Source organism: Eublepharis macularius, chromosome 4 (genome assembly GCF_028583425.1).
Source record: "Eublepharis macularius isolate TG4126 chromosome 4, MPM_Emac_v1.0, whole genome shotgun sequence".
Classification (NCBI taxonomy): domain Eukaryota; kingdom Metazoa; phylum Chordata; class Lepidosauria; order Squamata; family Eublepharidae; genus Eublepharis; species Eublepharis macularius.
Window position 1 is genome coordinate 174,202,213 of NC_072793.1, and position 21,300 is coordinate 174,223,512.

The 21,300-nt window shown below is 45.4% G+C and overlaps 1 protein-coding gene across 1 annotated transcript; it reads right to left on the reverse strand.

Annotated features, from left to right (window-relative positions):
• Positions 1–7,887: 7,887 nt before the first annotated feature.
• On the reverse strand, positions 7,888–12,569 carry LOC129327870 (zinc finger protein 883-like). Its single transcript, XM_054976622.1, has 2 exons — positions 12,452–12,569; positions 7,888–10,780 (listed from the first exon to the last, which is right to left on the reverse strand). The coding sequence occupies exons 1-2, from the start codon at positions 12,567–12,569 to the stop codon at positions 8,907–8,909; spliced, it is 1,992 nt and encodes a 663-aa protein (XP_054832597.1). The 3' UTR covers positions 7,888–8,906.
• Positions 12,570–21,300: the final 8,731 nt, after the last annotated feature.

Genomic DNA, 21,300 nt, shown 5'->3' on the forward strand with positions numbered 1-21,300 from the left:
AAAAGGGACAGTAATCCAGCCATGTCAACTTTTTAAAAACAATGGAGACAGTATTGCTAATAAGGGAGACGTTACTTATAGAATGAACAAGTTGTGTTCCCTTCCTGGATTCTGTCCCACATGATTTCCTAAAATAAATGAATATTCCAGTAACTTTTTAATAAAAATAACATTTGATTTATATATCACCCTTCAGGACAACTTCATGCCCACTCAGCAGTTTACAAAGTATGTTATTATTATCCCCACAACAAAACACCCTGTGAGGATGATGGGGCTGAGAGAGCTCTGAGAGAGCTGAGACTGACCCAAGGTCACCCAGCTGGCTTCAAGTGGAGGAGTGGGGGAATCAAACCCGGCTCTCCAGATTAGAGTCCCATCGCTCTTAACCACTACACCAAACTGGCTTCCAATTTTTCACGCATACATTCATTTGCTGAATCCTTGGAGCAACCATATTATATTTATCCCCTCTAGACATCCATTTTGCTGAAGAATTCTGAGGAATTCAAAAAGGTTGCTGGCTTTTTTGTGGGAATCTAATGGTTCCTTGAAGACTAGCAAGATTTTATTCCACTGTTAGCTTTCACAGACTAGAACCCATTTGTATCTGAAGAAATGGATTCAAGTACACGAAAGGCTAAGATGGAACAGAATTGTGTTAGTCTTTTTAAAAAAATTAATCCTTCCTCACTCATGAGCTTTTATTTAGTTGTTTAAGACATTTCTATGCTGCTTTTACACAATTCAGGATCCCCAAAGAGTGAACATTAAAACATTCCAACCATTAAAAAGCATTTAAAATACAAATATATAAAAATATTTAATAATAATAACAACTGCACTTATATACTGCTCTTCTAGATAGATTAGTGCCTCACTCAGAGTGGTGAACAAGTTAGCATTATTATTATCCCCACAATACAGCTGGGGATTTGGGGCTGAGAGGAGTGGCTTACCTTAGGCCGCCTACTGAGCTCATGGCAGTAGTGAGATTCGAACCAGTAGACTGCTGATTTGCAGCCGACCCACTTAACCATTGTGCTACAGTGGTTAACACATAAACTCATATTAACACAAACTCATAAAAACAGACAAACAGGGCAGTAGGCTAATCGGAGTTAATGAGGGAATGCCAAACAAAACCAAACTGTCTTCATCTACCAGCAGAAGACAACAATAGAGGGCAACGGATTAATCTGTCTTTGGAGTTCCAAAGAACTCCCTCTTTGGAACAAAGAAGCCCCCTTTTTGGGATGCCACCTATCTAGCTTTAGATGGTAGAGGCAGCAGGACCTACAAAGATGACTGGTCGAGGAGGTTCATACGGGACGTATTGTTAAAAAACAAGGGAAACAAGATGGAGCCTTGTGGGACTCCGTAAGCCAGAGGCCAAGAGGCCAAGAAGCAATCTCCGCATTACACTCTGAAACTTACCCTCCAGAACCACTGCAGACCAGAACCACCGCAGGACTGTACCTCCCAGTCCCAACCCAAAAGGTGGTCTAGAAGGATACTGTGATCAATGCTATTGAAAGCTGCAGAGACATCCAGGAGAATTAACACATTCACACTTCTCCTGTCCATTTTGCTGAGAGTTTCCAAGCCTCATTCTGAAAATAAATAAGGTTTGATTGATGGTGCCGTATACACTATACGGACTCCTGTTTATTTCTGCTGCAACAGACTTAACGCAGCTGCCCCTCTGGGATTATCACTATTTGGTGATATTATGGTTGGTCCTTGTAAAAAGTATCAGATTTCTACTGTTTCTTAAACAGACCTACAAGACGAGCTACAATCTTTATAAACTTGCTATAGATTTGGAAATGCTCAGTCTACATTCCAATTCCAAAAAAAGGGGGGATGCCAAAGAGTGCAGCAATTATCAGGTTATCACGTTAATTTCCCACGCAAGCAAAGTGGTACTCAAAATTCGACAGTAAAAATTCTTACCATATATGGAACGAGAAATACCAGATGTTCAGGCCTGATTTTTCCCTAGAATGACAAAACTGAGGCTATCGTACTTTGGTCACATCGTGAGAAGACAAGATTCTCTGGAAAAGTCAGTAATGCTAGGAAAAGTGGAAGGAAGTAGGAAAAGAGGAAGACCTAAACCTAGATGGCTTGACTCAATAAAAGAAGCCACACCTTCCAGTTTGCAGGATCTGAGCAGGTCTGTCAATGATAGGACGTTTTAGAGATCCTTCAATCATAAGGTTGCCATATGATGGAGGCGACTTGATGGCACATAGCACAGAGACGTGGATTTGGAACACCAAATTATACCACATAGGGCTTTAGATAAGAAAAACCACCGGGTTTCTTAGTTGGGGTGGTGGTGGTAGCATGTGGCACCAAAAGGAAAGTAAGTACACTTTTTTCAAGTCCATCACAAATAATTTCTTTAGAAAGAAATTTTCTCTTCTGCATTACAAAGAATGGAGGAACTGGAAGTCCCTTTGAAGAAGACAAAGGTGATATGCTTATGCTTTATCGAAAGGGTTTGTCTATCGGTGCACATGTGAGAAAAATGAAGCACAGCCTTTTCATTATCTCACAGCGGAGTTTTGCTCTGCTTTTGCTATTAAGATTGACCAAATTAACACAACGCCTAGACCAAGCTTGTGAGTTCCTCAATTAAAGAGTGTTTAACAAGGCGGGTGGTGGATGCTCCTTGGAGGCACAAAGACCTTAATCCCGCTTTGTTCTGATGGAATTGCACCACAGTACTCCTACTTATGGAGGAGCATCATTACTCATCCCCGACCCTCCAGGTGCAAATACTTTCTCCTTTTCCTCCTGCATCCATCCCCCCCAATTTCTTGCTCCTTTCAAAGATGGAGAGAGGCTACAGGAGCCATCTTTGGGGAAGGAGCAAATGGAAGCTGGTGGACTGGGTTTAATGGGGGGAGGGCTTCTCCTGCCCCCCCCCACACTCAGTTCAGCAGCTTCCTGCCTGTCCTCATCTCCTCTCTCTTTGCCTTGCGTTTTGCACCCTACGCCCCAATTCAACCCTTTCTCCATCCAAAGCCCCTTTCAACTCACCAGCATCAATCAGAGGCAGCCTCCCTTTGGGCAGGAAAGGAATCGGAATAAATGACTTTCACAGCTATCTCCCCCCACAGCCAGTCTAGGACTGCAGCTCAGTTGCCTTAACCCTTCGCATTGATGAATGTTTATGTTAGCATACATTTGGTTAGTCTTTAAGGCAACACAAGAGACTCCTGTTAAAGAGAAAAACACAGTCTTGCATTATTAACCATTAGAAAGGATCTCACAAAAAAAGAGGCACCTGGTTTTATCTATTTAGCTACTCATACCCTGCTTTTCTCCCCAGAGGGACTCAAAGCCTTATATAATTTTATCCTCTCACAACATCAACCCAAGAAAAGGAACAGGCGGGCTCTATATTTTTCTTGCTGAGTTTGTATTTCATTTTGTGCGGTTGAGTTGTATTTTCCCAAATGTCCTGTATAAAAAAGACTGCAGAGTGAGGACTCACTCATTGCACCTGAAGAAGGGGGTTCTCCGGTCCACAGAAGCTTCTGCTAGAATAAAATCTGGTTAGTCTTTAAGGGGGCACAAGAGACGTCGGGTTATTCTGATGCAATAACACCTCACTACCATTCTAGGAAAATCAAAGAAAGCTTGAGAGGTTCCTGCAGAAGTCTCTTCCCCCCCCCACACCCCCATCCCAAGGTTTCCATGTGAATCAGTCAGTCAATCTTGAATAGAAGGGGGCAAGCAATGAACTGTGACACATACAGAGATTCAACATCCATACTCCTCACAGGGTGACTAATTCTCCAGTATTGATGATGACTTGGCCCCAAACCAGGCAACATGTTGAGAACTAATTGTCTGAAGTTCCCACTAGGATTTTGGGCTTAAGCAGCCTGCTCACAGACCCCATTTTAGATTAGGAGGACTACAGCAAATGGTTAGGGGCAGATTAAATCTTATGACTCACGCAGCCTTCTAGACACAAAGGCAACAAATGCCAGGCAAGAGTGGACAATTCTGCCTCAGTGCCAAAATGTGAGGAAAATAGGCAGCTACCCATAGCCAGGGGACGGAGATTCCAAGAGGGGGCACCGCCACAGTGTCTCTCTACACAAGACATCTTACACAGAGATGCTCAAGCGAAAATCTTACACTTGTTCCCCCATGGTGGATACACATGCACTGCTAGGGAGACAAAATACACTTGAATATAAGACCACACTGAAAGTAAGTCATTTGAGTGACTCTGTGTAAGATGTCTTGTGTAGAGAGACTCACACAGAGTCTCTGTTCTGGTTGTCTCCCCTCAGGAGATGCAGTACTCAGAGCAGAGGCACAGCACTTCTGCAGGCCTTTCTTTGCTTCACCACAATTTAAATATCCCCTGGTTTATTATTTCATTTATTTATTAGACTCAAGGCAGCTGACACTTAATAATTAAAACATTATGTAGATGAATCCTTCTTTTCTGTTCCCTGTAGAAGCAAGAAAAGTGCCCCAAATAATCAAGTGTCAGGAGTGCTGCACTGTGGCTGGAGCCAAAGTGGTATAGTGGTTAGAGTATTGGACTAGGGGCTGAAAGATCTAGGTTCGAATCACAACTTAGCCACAAAGCTCGTGAAGGGGATCTTGGCTCAGTCACTCTTTCTCAGGCTAACTTACTGATTGGGTTGTTGTGACAATAAAGGGATGAAACCAGGGGGATCTATAATTAAGATGCAATCAGACTTTGCACGCTATCACTGTGCTGTCTGTTTTAGCAAAAACAGCACCTAAAAGACGGGCAGGGCCTATGATCATGATGCCTCTGTGTGGAAATGAATCCTGAGTACACCTGCCTAAGAAGGAGCAGGGGTAGACTGGGAGGGGGAAAGGGCCCTGCCAAAGGTGGAAGGGAAGAAGAGGCAACCTGTCTCCCCTGCTGACCAGGTGCAACCCCCCCCCTTGGCTTGCACAGGCTGACCAGGGGGTTGCTTGGGCCGGCTGTTGCTTCCCTTGCCTTGTGCGGGCCAGCCACCTTGTGTGGGACTCACAAGGTGCCTTCCTTGCCTTGCGCAGGACTCAGTTGGTTCAGCCATTGCAACCACCAGGTGGGGGTCTGGATTTCTTTTGGAATTACAAGGGATTTTAGGACTACAAAGATTAGTTCCCCTGGAGGAAATGGCAGCTTCAGAAGGCAGGCTCTATGGCATCACATCCCAGCTGAGCGCCTTCCCTTCCCCCAAACTCTACCCTCCCTAGGGTCTGTCCTCAAATCTCCAGGAATTTCTCCAGCCAAAGCTGGCAATTCTACACACTTGTATTAGGCCAATCTGTACAGGCCAGGGCTGTCCCCTAAGTTAGGAACATGGAGGTGATTTCCTAGGATGCTGGGGTGTGTGTGCCAAAACTTGCCATTGCATTGGGGTTTGCAGCTCAGAAAGGCATCTCTGCCTCCATGGGTGGCCCGAAGTGAGCCTGTCTCCTGCCCTCCCCCATCAGCAGCCAGCGCCACGGGCAGGCCAAGGGACAGGGCCCTTTTAAAGGTCATTTTCTCGTCTCCCAATCCATCCCTGTTAGCAAAATACAGTCCCCAGGAAGGTGGCAGTGAAGTCACACTGTCCTCAGGATGGTGGCAGCGAAGTCATTAGCCTAGATTGACAAAAGTCCTTGGCTGGTCTGAGTAGTGGCCTGATGGGACACGTGGTTGATACAAGGACATGCAAGCACAGGCAACAGCTGAGAGATTGTGCTCTGTGAGTTGCCACCACTGGGCTCGATCCTTGACTCACCAGCCCAGCCCCTGCCCCTTGAGCCCCTGCCTGTCACCCTGAGATTAGTTGAGCTGCTCCTCTTCATCACGTGGCTTCACATTTGGGCCACTCGCAGGAACCAGAATATTTAAAAAAAACCTGGCAGCCCTCTCCAGATGTTTTTGGCTGATAAGCAAGGAGGGTTTGGGTGGCCCGAAGTACAGGACTGGCTTTTCCAAGGCGGCCTGTGCCCTTTCCACACTGCCAGGCAGCTTGGTTCCTGTTTATTTAGGCCCAATACGGCATTTCTAATCTTGTGTTTCTCAAACTGGACTCCTCCCATGCCACTTTGAAACTGAGGAGAGTTTGGGATAATAAGGATTTTTTAAAACAGCAACACAACTCTTGGCTGATTTATTTTGAAGTGGGTAGCTATTTTGGACTGCAGTAGGACAGCTACATTGGAGTCCAGTAGTACGTTAAAGAACCAGGTTTTCCAGGGTATACACTTTTGAGAGTATCTGACAAAGGGAGCTTTGACTCTTGAGAGCTTATAGCCAAAAATCTTGTTGGTCTTTAAGGTGCTGCTGGACTCGAATCTTCACTGGTTTAGATCTTCTTCTGCTAGCACCGACCCGTTTGCTTAAGTCAGTTCATCCGTTCCACCCTTTCAGAGCTCCAGTGAGCACTGTAGCATGTGAGACGATGGTTGGCACAGTTTTGCCATCTCATATGATAATTTATTTATTCCACAATATCTATACAGCCACGATTAGCCAACAATGGCTCTTGTGGAGCTAACAGAGGTTTAAAAAAATGTAAACATTTAAAACATGAAAACAATCAATAATAGGAGCCCTGTTTCCAGCATCCATGAAATTCACTGTCTGCCAAGAGATCAAAAACTCTCCTGAACTGAGATACCAGGGCTTTTTTTCAGGGGGAACGCGGGAGAACGGAGTTCCGGAACTTCTTGAAAATGGTCACATGGGTGGTGGCCCCGCCCCCTGATCTCCAGACAGAGGGGAGTTGAGATTGCCCTCCGCGCCGCGGAGGGCAATCTAAACTCCCCTCTGTCTGGAGATCAGGGGGCGGGGCCACCACCCATGTGACCATTTTCTCTGAGGGCAACCCACTGAGTTCCACCACCTCTTTTCCCAGAAAAAAAGTCCTGGGAGATACTATTGTTTTCATCCTAAAACACATAGAAAGGTACACAAAACCCATTGCAAATGTTCCATTCTTTTATAATGTCCAAGAAATGGACTGCCTGCTGCTGACCAGCCAAGAGTAGCTCAGTTCAGAGGAGCCCACGTACTCCCTCCTCCCCTTGGGCATAGCCAGCAAATAAAGGGTGCGTTTTGCTTTCCCCACAAACCTGTACTTTGCCAATTACTTCTGTGGTTTGAAAACCTGGTTTGGAAGGAAAGCACAACCCAGTCAGCTGGTACAGACATAATGATGAACTATGAATCGCCTGTGCAAGTAGAAGAAAGCCATTGGCCGTTTGGTTCTCAGGATCCTTTGCAGATCAACAAATCCTGTTCTGAACTGAGCGAATGGCTTCCAGAGGGACAAACATTTAAAACAATAAAAGGAAACAATATGAAAACCTCACAACATTAACTGAATCGCTGCAGTCCTCAGTACCCATGAAATGCCTTTCAGTCCATGGTCAAATTAGAAGGTCTTCTAAAGAGAATTTTAAAATTGTTATTAATCTTCTAAAGTCTTCATATACAAAAGCTAGTTTTTGGTACCCCGTCACATTGTGATATGACCCAAAGATGAAACTAAGGATGCACATGATGAGAGGAGCAGGACTGATACACTCAGTAGGTCAGCAAGATCCAGGATCGCGATGATGTACTTCGATAGGATCTTTCATATGAACCCCTTTCCTTGCCATTCCTTTCAACAAGGAGGATTTAAGTGCTGTATTTGGAAACACTGCTATGACAGTATCACAGGCTGCTTCTCATAACAATCGCACTCATTGAAGCAAGCCCTTCAAACACGTTGATCTAAGAGGGAAGGAATGAAACTCAATGGCACCGTGGCAAAGAAGTGGTTAATGAAGTATCCCATGATACATGAAAACGTTTTGTACAATGTTGACCTTTATTTGTATACATTTTAGAATAAAAAATTGGTAACACACATCTTCGGGTAGTTTTGTCCCTTTGGGATAGTCAAATGAAATGAAATAATTCCTGTGAATGAAAGTGCGTCCATAAAGTGAACGCTCTCCCCCTCCACTGCCACTTTGGTGCTCTCGTATGAACAACTATCCAGGTTTAGGGATAAGACAGCAGCCGGATTCCATATTCAGCTATCTGAACTAAGATAAGATGGCTCGCAAACTAACGGGGCAATCCTATGCAGAATTACTCCATCGAAACCCATCGAGATCAGTGGGTTTAGAATGGAGTAACTCAGCATAGGATTGCACGGTAAATGTACAATTTCTGCCCATTTCTTCCCAACACTCTGGCCTGGAATTTCAGGCAGAATTGAAAAAAAGATGATCTCGGAGACAGAAACAAAAGTGAACCTTTGGAACAGCACATGAACTATGTCAACAGCAGGAGACAACGAGAGAATTTCATTGCTATAAAATTGCAGGATAATAATAATAATAACAACCTTGTGCTTATATACTGCCCTTCTGGACAGATTAGTGTCCACTCAGAGCAGCAAACTAAGTCAGTGTTATCATTATCCTCAGAATACAGCTGGGGAGCTGGGGCTGGGTGAAATGCCTGACCCAAAGCCACCAGCTGAGCTCATGGCAGTAGTAGGCATTGAACCAGCAGAGTGCTGATTTGGAACTACTACTCGAATTACCGATCTCTTAACAAAATTGTTGAATATATCACCAAACTTTGCTTCCTTATCAGATAAGTAGGATATAGCCAATGTATTTACTTTTTTAAATATACAAGTAACCTTTCATCACATTACTTGCTGGTGCCAGCTCTTTGATGGGGAGCAAGGTTTCTACTCATGCTAACACTTCTCCCAAATTTAAGTATTCATGCGGTTTCTCCCCTGGGTGAATTCTCACATTTTACAGTCAGTTTATCACAGAAGCTTGTATAAAGTATGAGGACTGATACGGCCTCCCCAGTGACTTCTCTGATATCTATTAAATTCTAAATTTTTCTACAATTTTTGCCTTGCATGAATAATTTCATGTCTAATAAGGTTTGAGCTCTGACTGAAGCAGTTTCCACATTCCAGGCACCTAAATGGCTTTTCCCCCGTGTGGATCCGTTGATGTCTAATAAGACTCGAGCTCTGGCTGAAGCAATTTCCACACTCCAGGCATTTATATGGTTTCTCTGTGCTTTGAATATTTTGGGGTAAAGCAAGATTTTTCTTCTGACTGATGTTCTTTCTACATTCCAGGAACTGATACTGTTGCTCTCCTGTATGAATCGTTTTATGTCTCTTCAGACTTGTTTTGTAAATGAAGCTTTTCCCACACTCCAGGCATTTAAATGGCTTCACTCCCGTGTGGATTCTCTGATGATTAGAAAGCCTTGAACTCATACCAAAGCGCTTTCCACATTCTGAGCATTTATAAGGTTTCTCCCCTGTGTGGATTATTTGATGTAAAATGAGGTTTGCATTCCGTGTGAACTTCTTTCCACATACCAAACATTCATACATTTTCTCCCCTGTGTGGGTTCCTTGATGGTTCGTGAGGGTTGACTTCTGACTGAAGCACTTTCCACATTCCAAACATTTATATGGCGTTTCTCCTGTGTGAGTTCTTTGATGTAAAATGAGGTTTGCATGCCGTGTGAAGGTCTTGCCGCATAGATAACATGCATTTCTTTTCACCCCTGTGTGGATTTCCTGATGCTTAGTAAGACTTGATTTCTGATTAAAGCATTCTCCACATTCCAGACATTTATACAATTTTTCCTCTGAGTGAGTCTTCTGATTTACACTGAGATTTGCACTTTGTACAAATCCCTTTCCACACTCTAGGAGCTGAAATGGTTGCTCCCCTAGGTGAATCCTCTGGTGTCTAATAAGACTTGTGCTGTGAGTGAAACTCTTTCTACACTTCAGGCATTTAAATGGCTTCACTCCTGTGTGGATTCTCTGATGAGTAACAAGTCTTGAGCTCTGACTAAAGCGTTTTCCACATTCCAAGCATTTATACGGTTTTTCTCCTGTGTGGATTATTTGATGTAAAATTAGATTTGCACTCCGTGTGAACTTTTTTCCACATTCCAAACATTCATATATTTTCTCCCCTGTGTGGATTCCTTGATGACTGGTAAGGGTTGATCTTTGACTAAAGCTCTTTCCACATTCCAAACATTTATATGGCCTTTCTCCTGTATGGGTTCTTTGATGTAAAATGAGGTTTGCACTCCGCATAAATTTCTTTCCACATTCTGAACATTCATACGCTTTCTCCCCTTTGTGGGTTGCTTGATGAGTGGTAAGGCTTGAATTCTGACTAAAGCTCTTTCCGCACTGCAAACACTTATATGGTTTTTCTCCTGTGTGGATCCTTTGATGTATAATGAGGTTTGTACTCCGCATAAAGCTCTTTCCACATTCCGAACATTCATATGTTTTCTCCCCTGTGTGGATTCCTTGATGGGCAGTAAGGGTTGAGTTTTGAATGAAGCTCTTACCACATTCCAAACACTTATATGGCTTTTCACCTGTGTGGGTTCTTTGATGTATGATGAGGTTTGTACTCCGCATAAAGCGTTTTCCACAGTCCAGGCATTTATATGGTTTTTCTCCTGTGTGGGTTCTTTGATGGATAATGAGGTTTGCACTCCGAATGAATCTCTTTCCACACTGCAAGCAGTCATATGGTTTCTCTCCTGTGTGGGTTTCCCAGTGCACTTTAAGAGTTGAGACACTGGCAAAGCTTTTCCCACAAGCAGAGCATTCAATCCTCCTCTTTCCTTCATGTATTGTTTCATGGTAGTTACTATTCCGACAACCAGTAGATCTAGTTTTTCCATGGAAATAATTTTCATTTGCAGTGTCCCACACATCCTCTGTTGAAATAAAGCAAATTCTGACATGAGTTCAAAGAAGAAATGGACCATCAGTTCAGGACAGGAGCCAATTTAACTATGTGGAGAATTCTAGAATACAGTATTTTGTCAGGATCCACCTTCAAAGACACAGTAGAGAGACTAAGCTGCTCACAACTAAGATTATTGATTCAATAATATTAACTATTTACTTCATTCATACTCCATTTTCTCCTTAGTGGGGACCCAAGGTGGTTTACATCATTCCCCTCTCCTCCATTTTATCCTCACAACAGCCCTTTGAGGTAGATCAGCCAGAGTGTGTATGACTGGCCCAAGGTCACCTATCAAGCTTCCATGGCGGAGTAGGGATTTGAACCTGGGGCTCTCAGATCCTAGTCCAACATTCTAACCACTACACTACATTGGCTCTCATAATATTAACAGCAGATCAAAAATGTAATATCAGTTAGCCGAGATAGTTGATAGTTAGACTAAAAGTTGGAAACTAGAAGAGCTAGAAGAACTAGAAGATAAGCTGTAGCTGTCAGCTACGTCCTATCCGTGAAGCAAGGCCTGGATTCAGTCTCTTCTATTTACAGTTGTATCTACAGGCTAATTTCTAAAAAATATGGTGGTGGAAAGTGCCGTCAAGTCACAGCTGATTTGTGGCAACCCTGTAGGGTTTCCAAGACAAGAGATGTTCAGAAGTGGCTTGCCATTGCCTGCCTCTGTGTGGTGACCCTGGACTTCCTTAGTGGTCCCCTATGCAAGAACTAACCAGGGTCAGCTCTGCTTAGCATCCAAGACCTGACAAGATGGGTCTAGCCTGGGCCATCCAGCTCAGGCCTCTATACTGAAATCTCATCATAACCTCTGAAATCCCTGGCCGCACTCCCCATAACTCTGGCTTGATTGTTCCCAGAAGCTCAATCCTACCATGTTCCTGGCTGGTCTCAAAATCCTCTTACATTCCAAAGCCCCTGGCCTCCTATCTCCCGCCAGCTGAAATATTCTTGCAAAATGAGAATTTCATGGGCTAAAAGTGACTATCGTTCATTCTGCAGCCTTCCATACTGGTTGCCTTTCCCAACTCGATGGCATGAGTGCTGCTAATGTAAAAGGACTGGGAAAGAAGCTTATGTTTGGACATGCGGTATCAACCGCTGGGAAAAAAAAATTAACTCCTTTGGCCTACAAATCTTTGCTCTGGAGCTAGATAAATCATTTGGTGCAGTGCATGGGGATACCATGGGCCAACAGAGGACCTCAATAGGTTCTACCATAGGATTTCTAGTAATTCCTAGAGAGGCAGGTTTCTCCCCGGATGTGACATAACTGCTGATGGTGCTCCCCATGACCCTCTCCCTCCCAGATTCTTGCCAGCTGCCAGCCTCTGGCAAGCATCCCTAAGGCAGGGGGTAGATAAACATAAGTTAGCTAGTGGGTGGGAAGGAGAGAAAGAATCAGGGAAAGGGGAGAGGCTGTGGGGGCTTTCAGGGAAGGGAAAGGGGAAATAGTGTGGGAGGGGAAAATGAGATGCCTCCCCAAAAGTCCTTGTGGGTCCCCCACTTGCTTTACCTATACCCTAATATGATTGAAATATTTCCCCCATGATTAGAATATGAAATATTTGTAATTTTTTAAATTAGACTTTCGCCACATTTTCCTTCCATCTAGAACCATACTCACTTTCCTTAGTCATATTGTGGAGGGAAACTTCCTCGGGCAATCTTCTTGGAGAAGCCTCAAGCATTTCCCTTGGCTCGGGGCCTTCCTGTAGAAAGTTTTCCTCTGTGATCTCTGTCATGGTCCTTTCATCTTTGAGGGACAGAAGAAACAATTAAGAAATGCCTCCCCCCCCCCACAAATACTCAGTTGTGGGTCATAAAGGCAGGAGAACTTGGGGCGGAGGGGAGCATACAAGGTGAAGAACCCCTGTAAAGCTCCTGCTAGCCATTCATGTCTCCCATTGGTGGAGGCTGCCTCTTTGGGGGGGTTCAGTAATGGGCTTGTCTTCTCCCTAGAACTCCCCCAGAGCCTCAGACTCAGAGGGGAGGACGTTTACGGCTCCCATTTCCTGCTAAGAGCATGGAAAGAGCCCTGCTGGATCGGACCGCTTGTCCATTGAGTCCAGCATCCCGTGTCTCACACAGCAGCCAGCCAGTTACTCTGGTGAGCCAACAAACGAGGCAGAGAGGCTGAGGCCTTCTCCTGACGTTGCCTCCTGGGATTCAGATATTCACTGACCTCTTTCCCTCCCTCCAGGCCTCAGGGACTCTCCTGGCCTCTTGCAGGCACCTCCGTGCCTTTGGCGCTGGAGCCAGGGCCATCCTTTCCAAGCTGACGGCCCGCTCAGCTGTGGCGGCCTCCGCCAATGTCATTGTGGTGAAGAGCTAGGCCCGTGAAGCTCAGGATTGCCAGGAGCCTCACAGTTGTTTGCCGATGTCCCCTCCGACCGCACACCACAAGTACCTACCTGCTGATCTCTTCTCTTCAGCAGGAGCTTGGACACACAGCATTTTCTCGCCTTCAAAACAGGCAATGAGATCAAGTTTGGGAATCAGAGTCTGTTCTCCAGTGGGAGATGCAGAAGCCTGGAGGGAATTAGCGCCTGGTTCCTACCACCAAAGGAAACAAGGACCCTTAATGAGGGAAGCCACATGCCCAGAATTCTCCAGTGTGACCCCTGTACCCACCTTTTGACCTGGGTCCAGCACAATGAAATACCCAACAGCTTAATCAAAGGACGTTGGATTCTGAGAGAAATCGACTTTTGATCTCTTCACAAAACTTACATGCAGCCATAATGGTCTGTGTGCATAAAGTGCTGTCACGTCACAGCTTAGGGCAACACCCTCAAAGGATTTTCAAGGCAAGAGATGAGCAGAGGTGGTTTTGCCTGTCTCTTGTGCGGACCCTGGACTTCCGTGGAGGTCTCCCACCCAAGTACTAACCAGGGCCCCACCTGCTTAGCTTCTGAGAGTTGACAAAATGGGTGAGCCTGGGCCATCCAGGTCACGGCCATATTGGTGTATTGGAATAAGGTTCTATCAGGAACAGTAAGAACAAGGAAGAGCCCTGCTGCATCAGATTATCAGTGTGGCCCGCATCCTTTCCCACACAGTGGGAAAGCCAAGGCCTTCCTCCCCTGATATTGCACTGGGTTTCAGAGGTTGACTGCCTCTGAATATGGAGGTCCTCCTTACTCACCATGGCTAGTAGCCGTTAATGGACCTCTTGTCCACAAATCTAAATCCCGTTTGGAATCTCATGGCCATCACTACGTCCGTCCCACAGTTTAATTACTGCAGTATTGAGGATGCATCCCAAACCAAACAGTATTGAGCAGGTACACACAATTCACAGAATCACAGAGTTGGAAGGGGCCATACAGACCATCTAGTCCAGCCCCCTGCCCAGTGCAGGATCAGCCTAAAGCATCTCTGACAAGTATTCATCCAACCTCTTCTTGAAAACTGCCAGTGAGGGGGAGCTCACCTCCTCCCTAGGCAGCTGATTCCACCTTTGAACTACTCTGACCGTGAAAAAGTTTTTCCTAATATCCAGCCGGTACCTTTCTGCATGTAATTGAAGCCCATTGCTTCGGGTCCTACCCTCTGCTGCCAACTGGAACAGCTCCTTGCCCCCCTCCAAATGACAGCCTTTCAAATTTTTAAGAGAGCAATCATGCCCTCCCTCAAAATTCAAAAGAGTGCAGGAAACTATTAGGGCCTAATTCTTTTCTAATCAAGAGGAGGCTCTTTCATGGCAACCGGATCAGAGAAATTTGCTAATCCATCTTTCAAGGTATCTAACAAACTAGATCTCATGCAAGACACCAAGATAAAGTGGAGTTTTTTTGCTGTCCATCTTACATGGTGTTAAGACTCTGACATGGGCCTTGAAGAAGAAACTGAGTTTGCCTTACAACAGTTCAGCTTTGACTAGTGGCCTTGATAGCTCAGAGAGAAGATAAAGTCTACGAAATACCATCTGGATTGAGGAACAAGTGGGCAGATGGGCAGATAAGAGCTTGACATTTTACAGTGATAAAAGAACAGCCTGTGGAATCACACAGGCTGGGGACCAACCCATTGATTCCAGGATGGTCGATTTTATAACCCAGCGGGAAACCACCAGCATCCGTTTGATTTGTAAACACTGCACTATTGGGCAAACCGGGTTTGGCAGGCCCTGGATTCCTAAATCTCAAGCTCAGATTGGATAGTATCTCTTGGGCACACGTAGGGGATATCCTGAAATGGAGCTGCCTGTATGTGTGTGTACACCCATGAACACACAAAGATGCATGTGTAGAATTCAACACCCTTCTGTCGTCACCAGTTGGGGGAAAATAATACTGAAACTGTAAGTTTCCATCTAGCTTAGCAACCTTTCCCAGTCCCTTTTATTTCTTAGCCTGTGTCCTAGTTCTGTACTGTGTTTACTCTAGAGTTGTGCGTTGGTAATAATAAAGCTTTTTAAATTATTCTCTATTCAGATACAAAACGGCTCTAACCGCTAGCCAACACTACTGAGGGAACACTACGGCAACTGTATCGCTGGGCAGTTGCTGGGAAACAAGAGGTATTCTCTAGTATAGAGGCAGATATCCAGGGGTGGTGGGAAGCTACCAAAGGTGACTCCACCACCCAACATACAAGGGGGTTGGAGGAAAATAGATAATGGCTTCCTACCTCAGTCTCCCTGATACAGCTGCATGCCAATGAGAAAATGTCACTGGGGAGCTGAGACGGAAACATTATACCATTTAGATAGTTTCAGGTTGTTCTGTAGTAGAAGAGCAAGATTTGTGTCCAGTAACATCATAAAGACCAACTAGATTTCTAGGGTATGAGTTTTCGAGACTCAGAGCTCCCATAGTCAGATCAATACACCATCTACTTACTACTCAGCTAAAAGAAGCTACAGCCTTCTTTTGTACAGCCAATGACACAGTCATAATATAAAAGCAAAGGGACAGTGCATTTGATGGGATAAAAAAAGCCCTGAAGTTGTTATCAAGAGAGAAATATCTTGCCCATCTGGGTGTTGTTAGTGAAAAATGACAAACGGGTATGATTGTGTGGGTAGGTGGGGACATCAGTCATGTTTTTTTCTGAGGGAAATTGAGTCCACAACCATGCAGAAGAATCTTTCTCCCACCTCTCTTTCCTCTCAAATGGCACCCTAACCAACGAGGAAAAGAGGTATAAAAAATCCAGAGGTGGACGCAGTCAGGCAGTTTCACGCCATTAATTTATCATTGTTTTATGGATGTAATTTTTGTAAGCCGCCTCAAAACTGGTAGGGTAGAAATAATTGAAATTAAAATAACAAAGAAAAGCCAGAAACTAATCTAATCTCCTGAAGAAGCTCTCTGGGTTGTTAGTTTGGAGTAGAGAAAACAATGGGTATTGCATTGCTGCCCATTCGATTCCACCCACATGCAACCCTAGGCAGAGCAAACACACATGAAGCCGCCTTCTATAGAATCAGACCCTTGGTCCATCTAGTTCAGTATTGTCTGCTCAGTTTGGCAGTGGCTTTCCAGGGTCTCAGGAAGAGGCCTTTCACATCACCTACTGCCCGGCCCTTTTTTAACTGGAAATGCTGAGGATCGAACCTGGGACCTTCTGCATGCCCAGCAGAGACTCTATTTCTGAGCCACGGCTCATGGAGTTGCATTTCTCCTTGTGATAGAGCTTACGGTCAATATATGGTTATTCTTCTTTTGCAGATCTACTTACACTAGGAGGAGGGGAGAGGAGACAGCATCCAAAATGGCATGTCTCCTGATCCGTCCCTTACCTGAGCAATTGTTTCAACTTCATCACAACAAGGAGGAGATCTGGAATCCATCACAGACATATTTCCTTTGCCGGCTAGGATGAGAAAGCAAAATGGCAGGAAACTTTTCATCACATGTACATGTTTTTGTCTTCTAGTTCCTTAGGCAAAACCCAGCTGTCTCCATCTTTGAGCACACTTGCAAGAACAACTCTCCTATGCTCCACCGTGACAGCTCCGCTCATCTGAGCAGATACACAAGATCTACTACTGCCTGTACGCATGTCTTCTCTGTAGTGGCCCCTGCCCTGCAGAAGGGCTTGCTTGAGGAGGCCTGGGAGGCGCCTATGCTCCTGTCATTGTGCAAACAATGTGTTCAGGAGGGCATTTTTATAAAGAAACAGGCATGTATCTTATCAGGATGGTACAGAAAAATGCACGACACTGACGTAATGTCACGTTCTACATTTTTAACATGTCATGTTTAAGATTATGCTTTGTTCAGATGACAGCCCCTTTTCAAAATTCTGCAGTTCCTCATCCTATTACATTAGCTATGAGAAGTATGATTCTACTGATATGGCTGCGGCTTTGGAAAGCTAGACAAATTTGTGGGTGTGGGGGAATAGGTCCATCATGGCCATCCATGTACAGAGGCTGTCTTGCCAGTTGCTTTGGCTTTATTTTACAAGTATCTTGCATGACGGACAACCAGTGGCCTAATCCAGCATGGCATTTCTTACACGCCACGCAATCTTAAACAGAGTTACACCATTCTAAGTCAACTGAAGTCAATGGGATTAGAAAAGACAGGATGGTATAGTGGTTAGAGAGTCAGACTAGGATCTGGGACAGCCAGGAGCCAATTCCCAGTCTGCTTCAGGAGCTCACTGAGTGACCCTGGAGCCAGCCATATACTTTCAGCCTAGCATACCTTACAGGGTTGTTGTGAGGATAAATGTAGGAAATTTTGAGGAGGGGGAAGGGGTAATGATGAAAAAATCAGAGTCCTTCACAGGGGAAGTTTGTTCTTTTGTATCAAGGAGGCGTTCTTTTCCGCCAAAAAGTTGCCAACTTCTATGTGGGGATTGGAGATCTCTCAGAATTACAACTGACCTCCAGACAATGGAGATCAGTTCCCTGGACAAAATGGCTGCTTTGGAGAGTGAACTCTATGGCATTATTACCCACTGATGTTCCTCCCCTCCCCAAACCCGGTTCTCCCCATTATCCACCCTCAAATCTCCAGGAATGTCCCAACCTGGAGCTGGCAATCCTACCTTCCGTCTGTTTTATTAGCTATGGGGCACCACTCAAAATGGTAATTTTGCACAAAATATAAGCCTTTTGCCAGGCGGCTGGATGGGTGAGGGGCTCAGCAAAAGCCAGTGACTGAAGACTTCTTATGGTGGGACATTGCCTCCTACTTAACCATCAGAACTGAAGTCTCTTGCCCCTTTGGTGTAGTGGTTAAGAGTGCAGTGGTTAATCTGGAGAACCCACTCCTCCACTTGAAGCCAGCTGGGTGACCTTGGGTCAGTCACAGCTCCTAGCTCTCTCAACCCCAGCCACCTCACAGGGTGTTTTGTTGTGAGGATAATAATAACATACTTTGTAAACTGCTCTGAGGGGGCATTAAGTTGTCCTGAAGGGCGGTATATAAATCAAATAATGTTGTTGTTGTTGTTATTTCTAGAGTCTCCCCTCAGCCCATCAATTTCCTCCTCCTTCCAGCTATAGAGCAAGACCGCAGGGGCCTAAATTTAGCCACGAAGCTAAGGAAGAAATGGAAAGAAGGAGACAGAGGGGGCAATTCTCTTAGCGCCCCCAACATTCACCAACTCCTGCCTTGAGACAACTTCCCTTCCCTCTCCCCAGCCACACTTTGAACTTACCAGATCCCACCAACTACTGATGCAGCAGCCTGGGAAACTGAGGCCCCCTTGGTTTCTAGGGAGGGAGGGGGCAGGCAGGAAATAGCTTTGAAAGGTAGCCCCCCCCCTCCATGCCTTTCTAGGACTGGAACTCGGTCATTGTAACCCTTTGAGGGGCTCTCATAAGTGAAAGGTGCCGCGAAGAGGGAAAAGGCGCATGGGGCATTCTCTGGAATTAGCCACCCTCCGGAAATTTCCTCGCCGCCTGAAGTGGACACCAAAAAAATAGCAGCAGCCCCTGGCGATACTGCAAGACAGGCTTGGTCAGCTGCTGCTGTCATCTGCATCTCTCCCTCTTGTGAATATATTCGTGAGATGAGAGTGACTAAGTCAAAAACCTTCCTAATGTCATTTTATGTATTAAAATATGTATGCCCCACCTTACCCTTCGGGCTCAAGGCGGCTTACAGTTCCAAAATGCTTTTAAAAAGACAAAAAACAACAAAACGCCATTACCCTCTCCCCAGAAAAATGCCTTCAGCTGAAACCCCATCAAAAGCATTTGCAAGATAAAATGGCCTTACAACTAGAGTTACTGAGGCACGGCCTGGAGTTTCCCAGGAATTGCAACTGATCTCTAGACTGCATAGACTGGTACCTCTGGAGGAAATGGCAGCTTTGGAGGGGGCACATTCCTGCTAAGTTTCTTCCCCTCCACAAACTTTGCCTCCCGAAGTACCACCCTCAACTCTCCAGGAATTTCCCCACCCGGCGTTGGTGGGGACGCTGTTAACACTTCCTGAACACTCTAAGAATGGTGGCCTGGGAGCCCATTCCACAGGCACAGTGGCTGGCCAGCAGCTCAAGACATATGTGCATCCACCAGCTAGCTGCCTGTCGGCTCAGGGCACATGCATGCTTGCTGGCTGCTGGCCAACAGGTCAGGGTGCACCTGGCCTAGCATGGGAGGGCACCTAGTTGGCAAGGGGCATGCCCTGGCCAACTGGCCTGGGGCACCCAAAGTCCTTTGGCTAGCCTTACCGATGTACAGCTCCTAAGCTGTGGTTTTAAAGATCAGAACCAGCACCCTGAATTGAACTCAGAAGCAAACCTGCCAGCCAATATAACTACTTTAAAATAAGCAAGATGTATTGCTGTTGGTTAGCCCCTGGAACTAATTGGGAGCCACTTTGTGAACCAGATGCAGTTTCATGTCTTCAAGGGCAGCCCAACACAGAGTGTGTAGCAGTAATCCAGTCATAAGGTTACTAAAAGGTATGGATCAGCATGGCCAGACTGGCGGAAAAGAATTGGTGAACCAAATGGAACCGACAGAAGCTTCTCTGGGTCACTGCGCCCACCTGCTTTTCAAACAGCCAGGTTGGGTCCATGAGCACCCCCCAAGCTCTCATCTTGCTCTGGATCCAGGGCATGTTGGTCCACATCCTCTGCCTTAGGCACTTGACAGAGGCCTCAAAGCACTGCTTCCGTGCAAGGCGGATGCATCTGGAGGCTTGGGCAATGAACTGTAGGGCTGGATGGCGTGATGAGCTCCAGACAATCTTTACTATATACGCAGAGAGAGAGAGGAGAGAGCTGGGGCACTCCGCATGGCAAATCCCAGCCCATTGATTCTGTTCATCTTTTAGTGTGTCCAACCAGACAGAAAAGACTACAGCCTCCAAGGGCTAATACCTTAACACCAATTTAAGGATGTCAGCTCCAGCTTGGGAAATTTCTGGAGATTTGAGGGCAGTTGTTGGGGACTGCAGAGTACCAGGAGGGGAGGGAGCTCAGCAAGGCCATCTGCCCTCTAAAGCTGCTATTTCCTCGCAGGGGAATCTCTGTGGTCTTGCAAAAGAACGTAGAATTAATCATGTAAGATGCAGTTCACATACAGAATTTATAGGTATATATGACACGCATGAAATGATGCGTTTGCTCATCTGAACAGGGTCTCCTGCAGGTGCCACCCTGCACATGGGCAAAATCAACAGCTGCCCGTTCATGGGCATTCTCTGTGTTGGCCCCTACCCTGTGGAACAGCCTGCCTGAGGAGATCAGGAGAGCCCCCATTCTCCTTGCTTTTTGAAAATGATGCAAAACTGAATTATTCAAAAAGATAGAAGGGCTATATTGTAGGGAGGGGGTCTCAGATGCTTGACTAATGAGTTAGGGACCATAGACTTCACCATTATGTTGTCTTATGTCCTATCTGTTGCTTTAAATATGTGCTCCTATGTACTACCTGTGCTTCATGTTGTCTAATGTCAGTCCTAGAATTGCTTATGCTCTGTTTCAGCATTTCTTTAACTCTGTATTGGATTCTTGCTAATGCTACGTCTTTGTAAATTTGTATGTATTTACCCAATGGCATTGTTTATGGAAATGTCCTTGATATTGACTGTACTAATCTCACACTATGTAATCTTCCTTGAGTCTCAGTGAGAAAGAGGAACTAAAAATGACATAAATGTCATTATAAATGACATAAATAAAACGTCATGTAGACAATGCATCCACCTGGATTGAATTGAGACCTAGGCCGATTCCAGATGGCCAGAAATTGCGGTTTTTCTGTGGAAATAATCGCTTACCGGCCACGCGTTCACTTTCATCTCCATCCGCTTTGTCTCGCAGCGTGCCGAGCCATCCCGCTTCCGGATGTTCGCACGGCCAACTGAGGTACCCGGGATTGGTTGTTTCCTCCCCGTCACAGTTGACGTCGGGGGGGCCTTCATTGGTTCACATTTTGGTTTTTTTTTTACGTGTTTTGCGCAAATGCGCAAATGTGCAGGTATGCGAATATGCAGCATTGACTTTTGTGCATTTGTGCATTTATGCACATTTGCGCAGTTCGATGTGCACAAACGT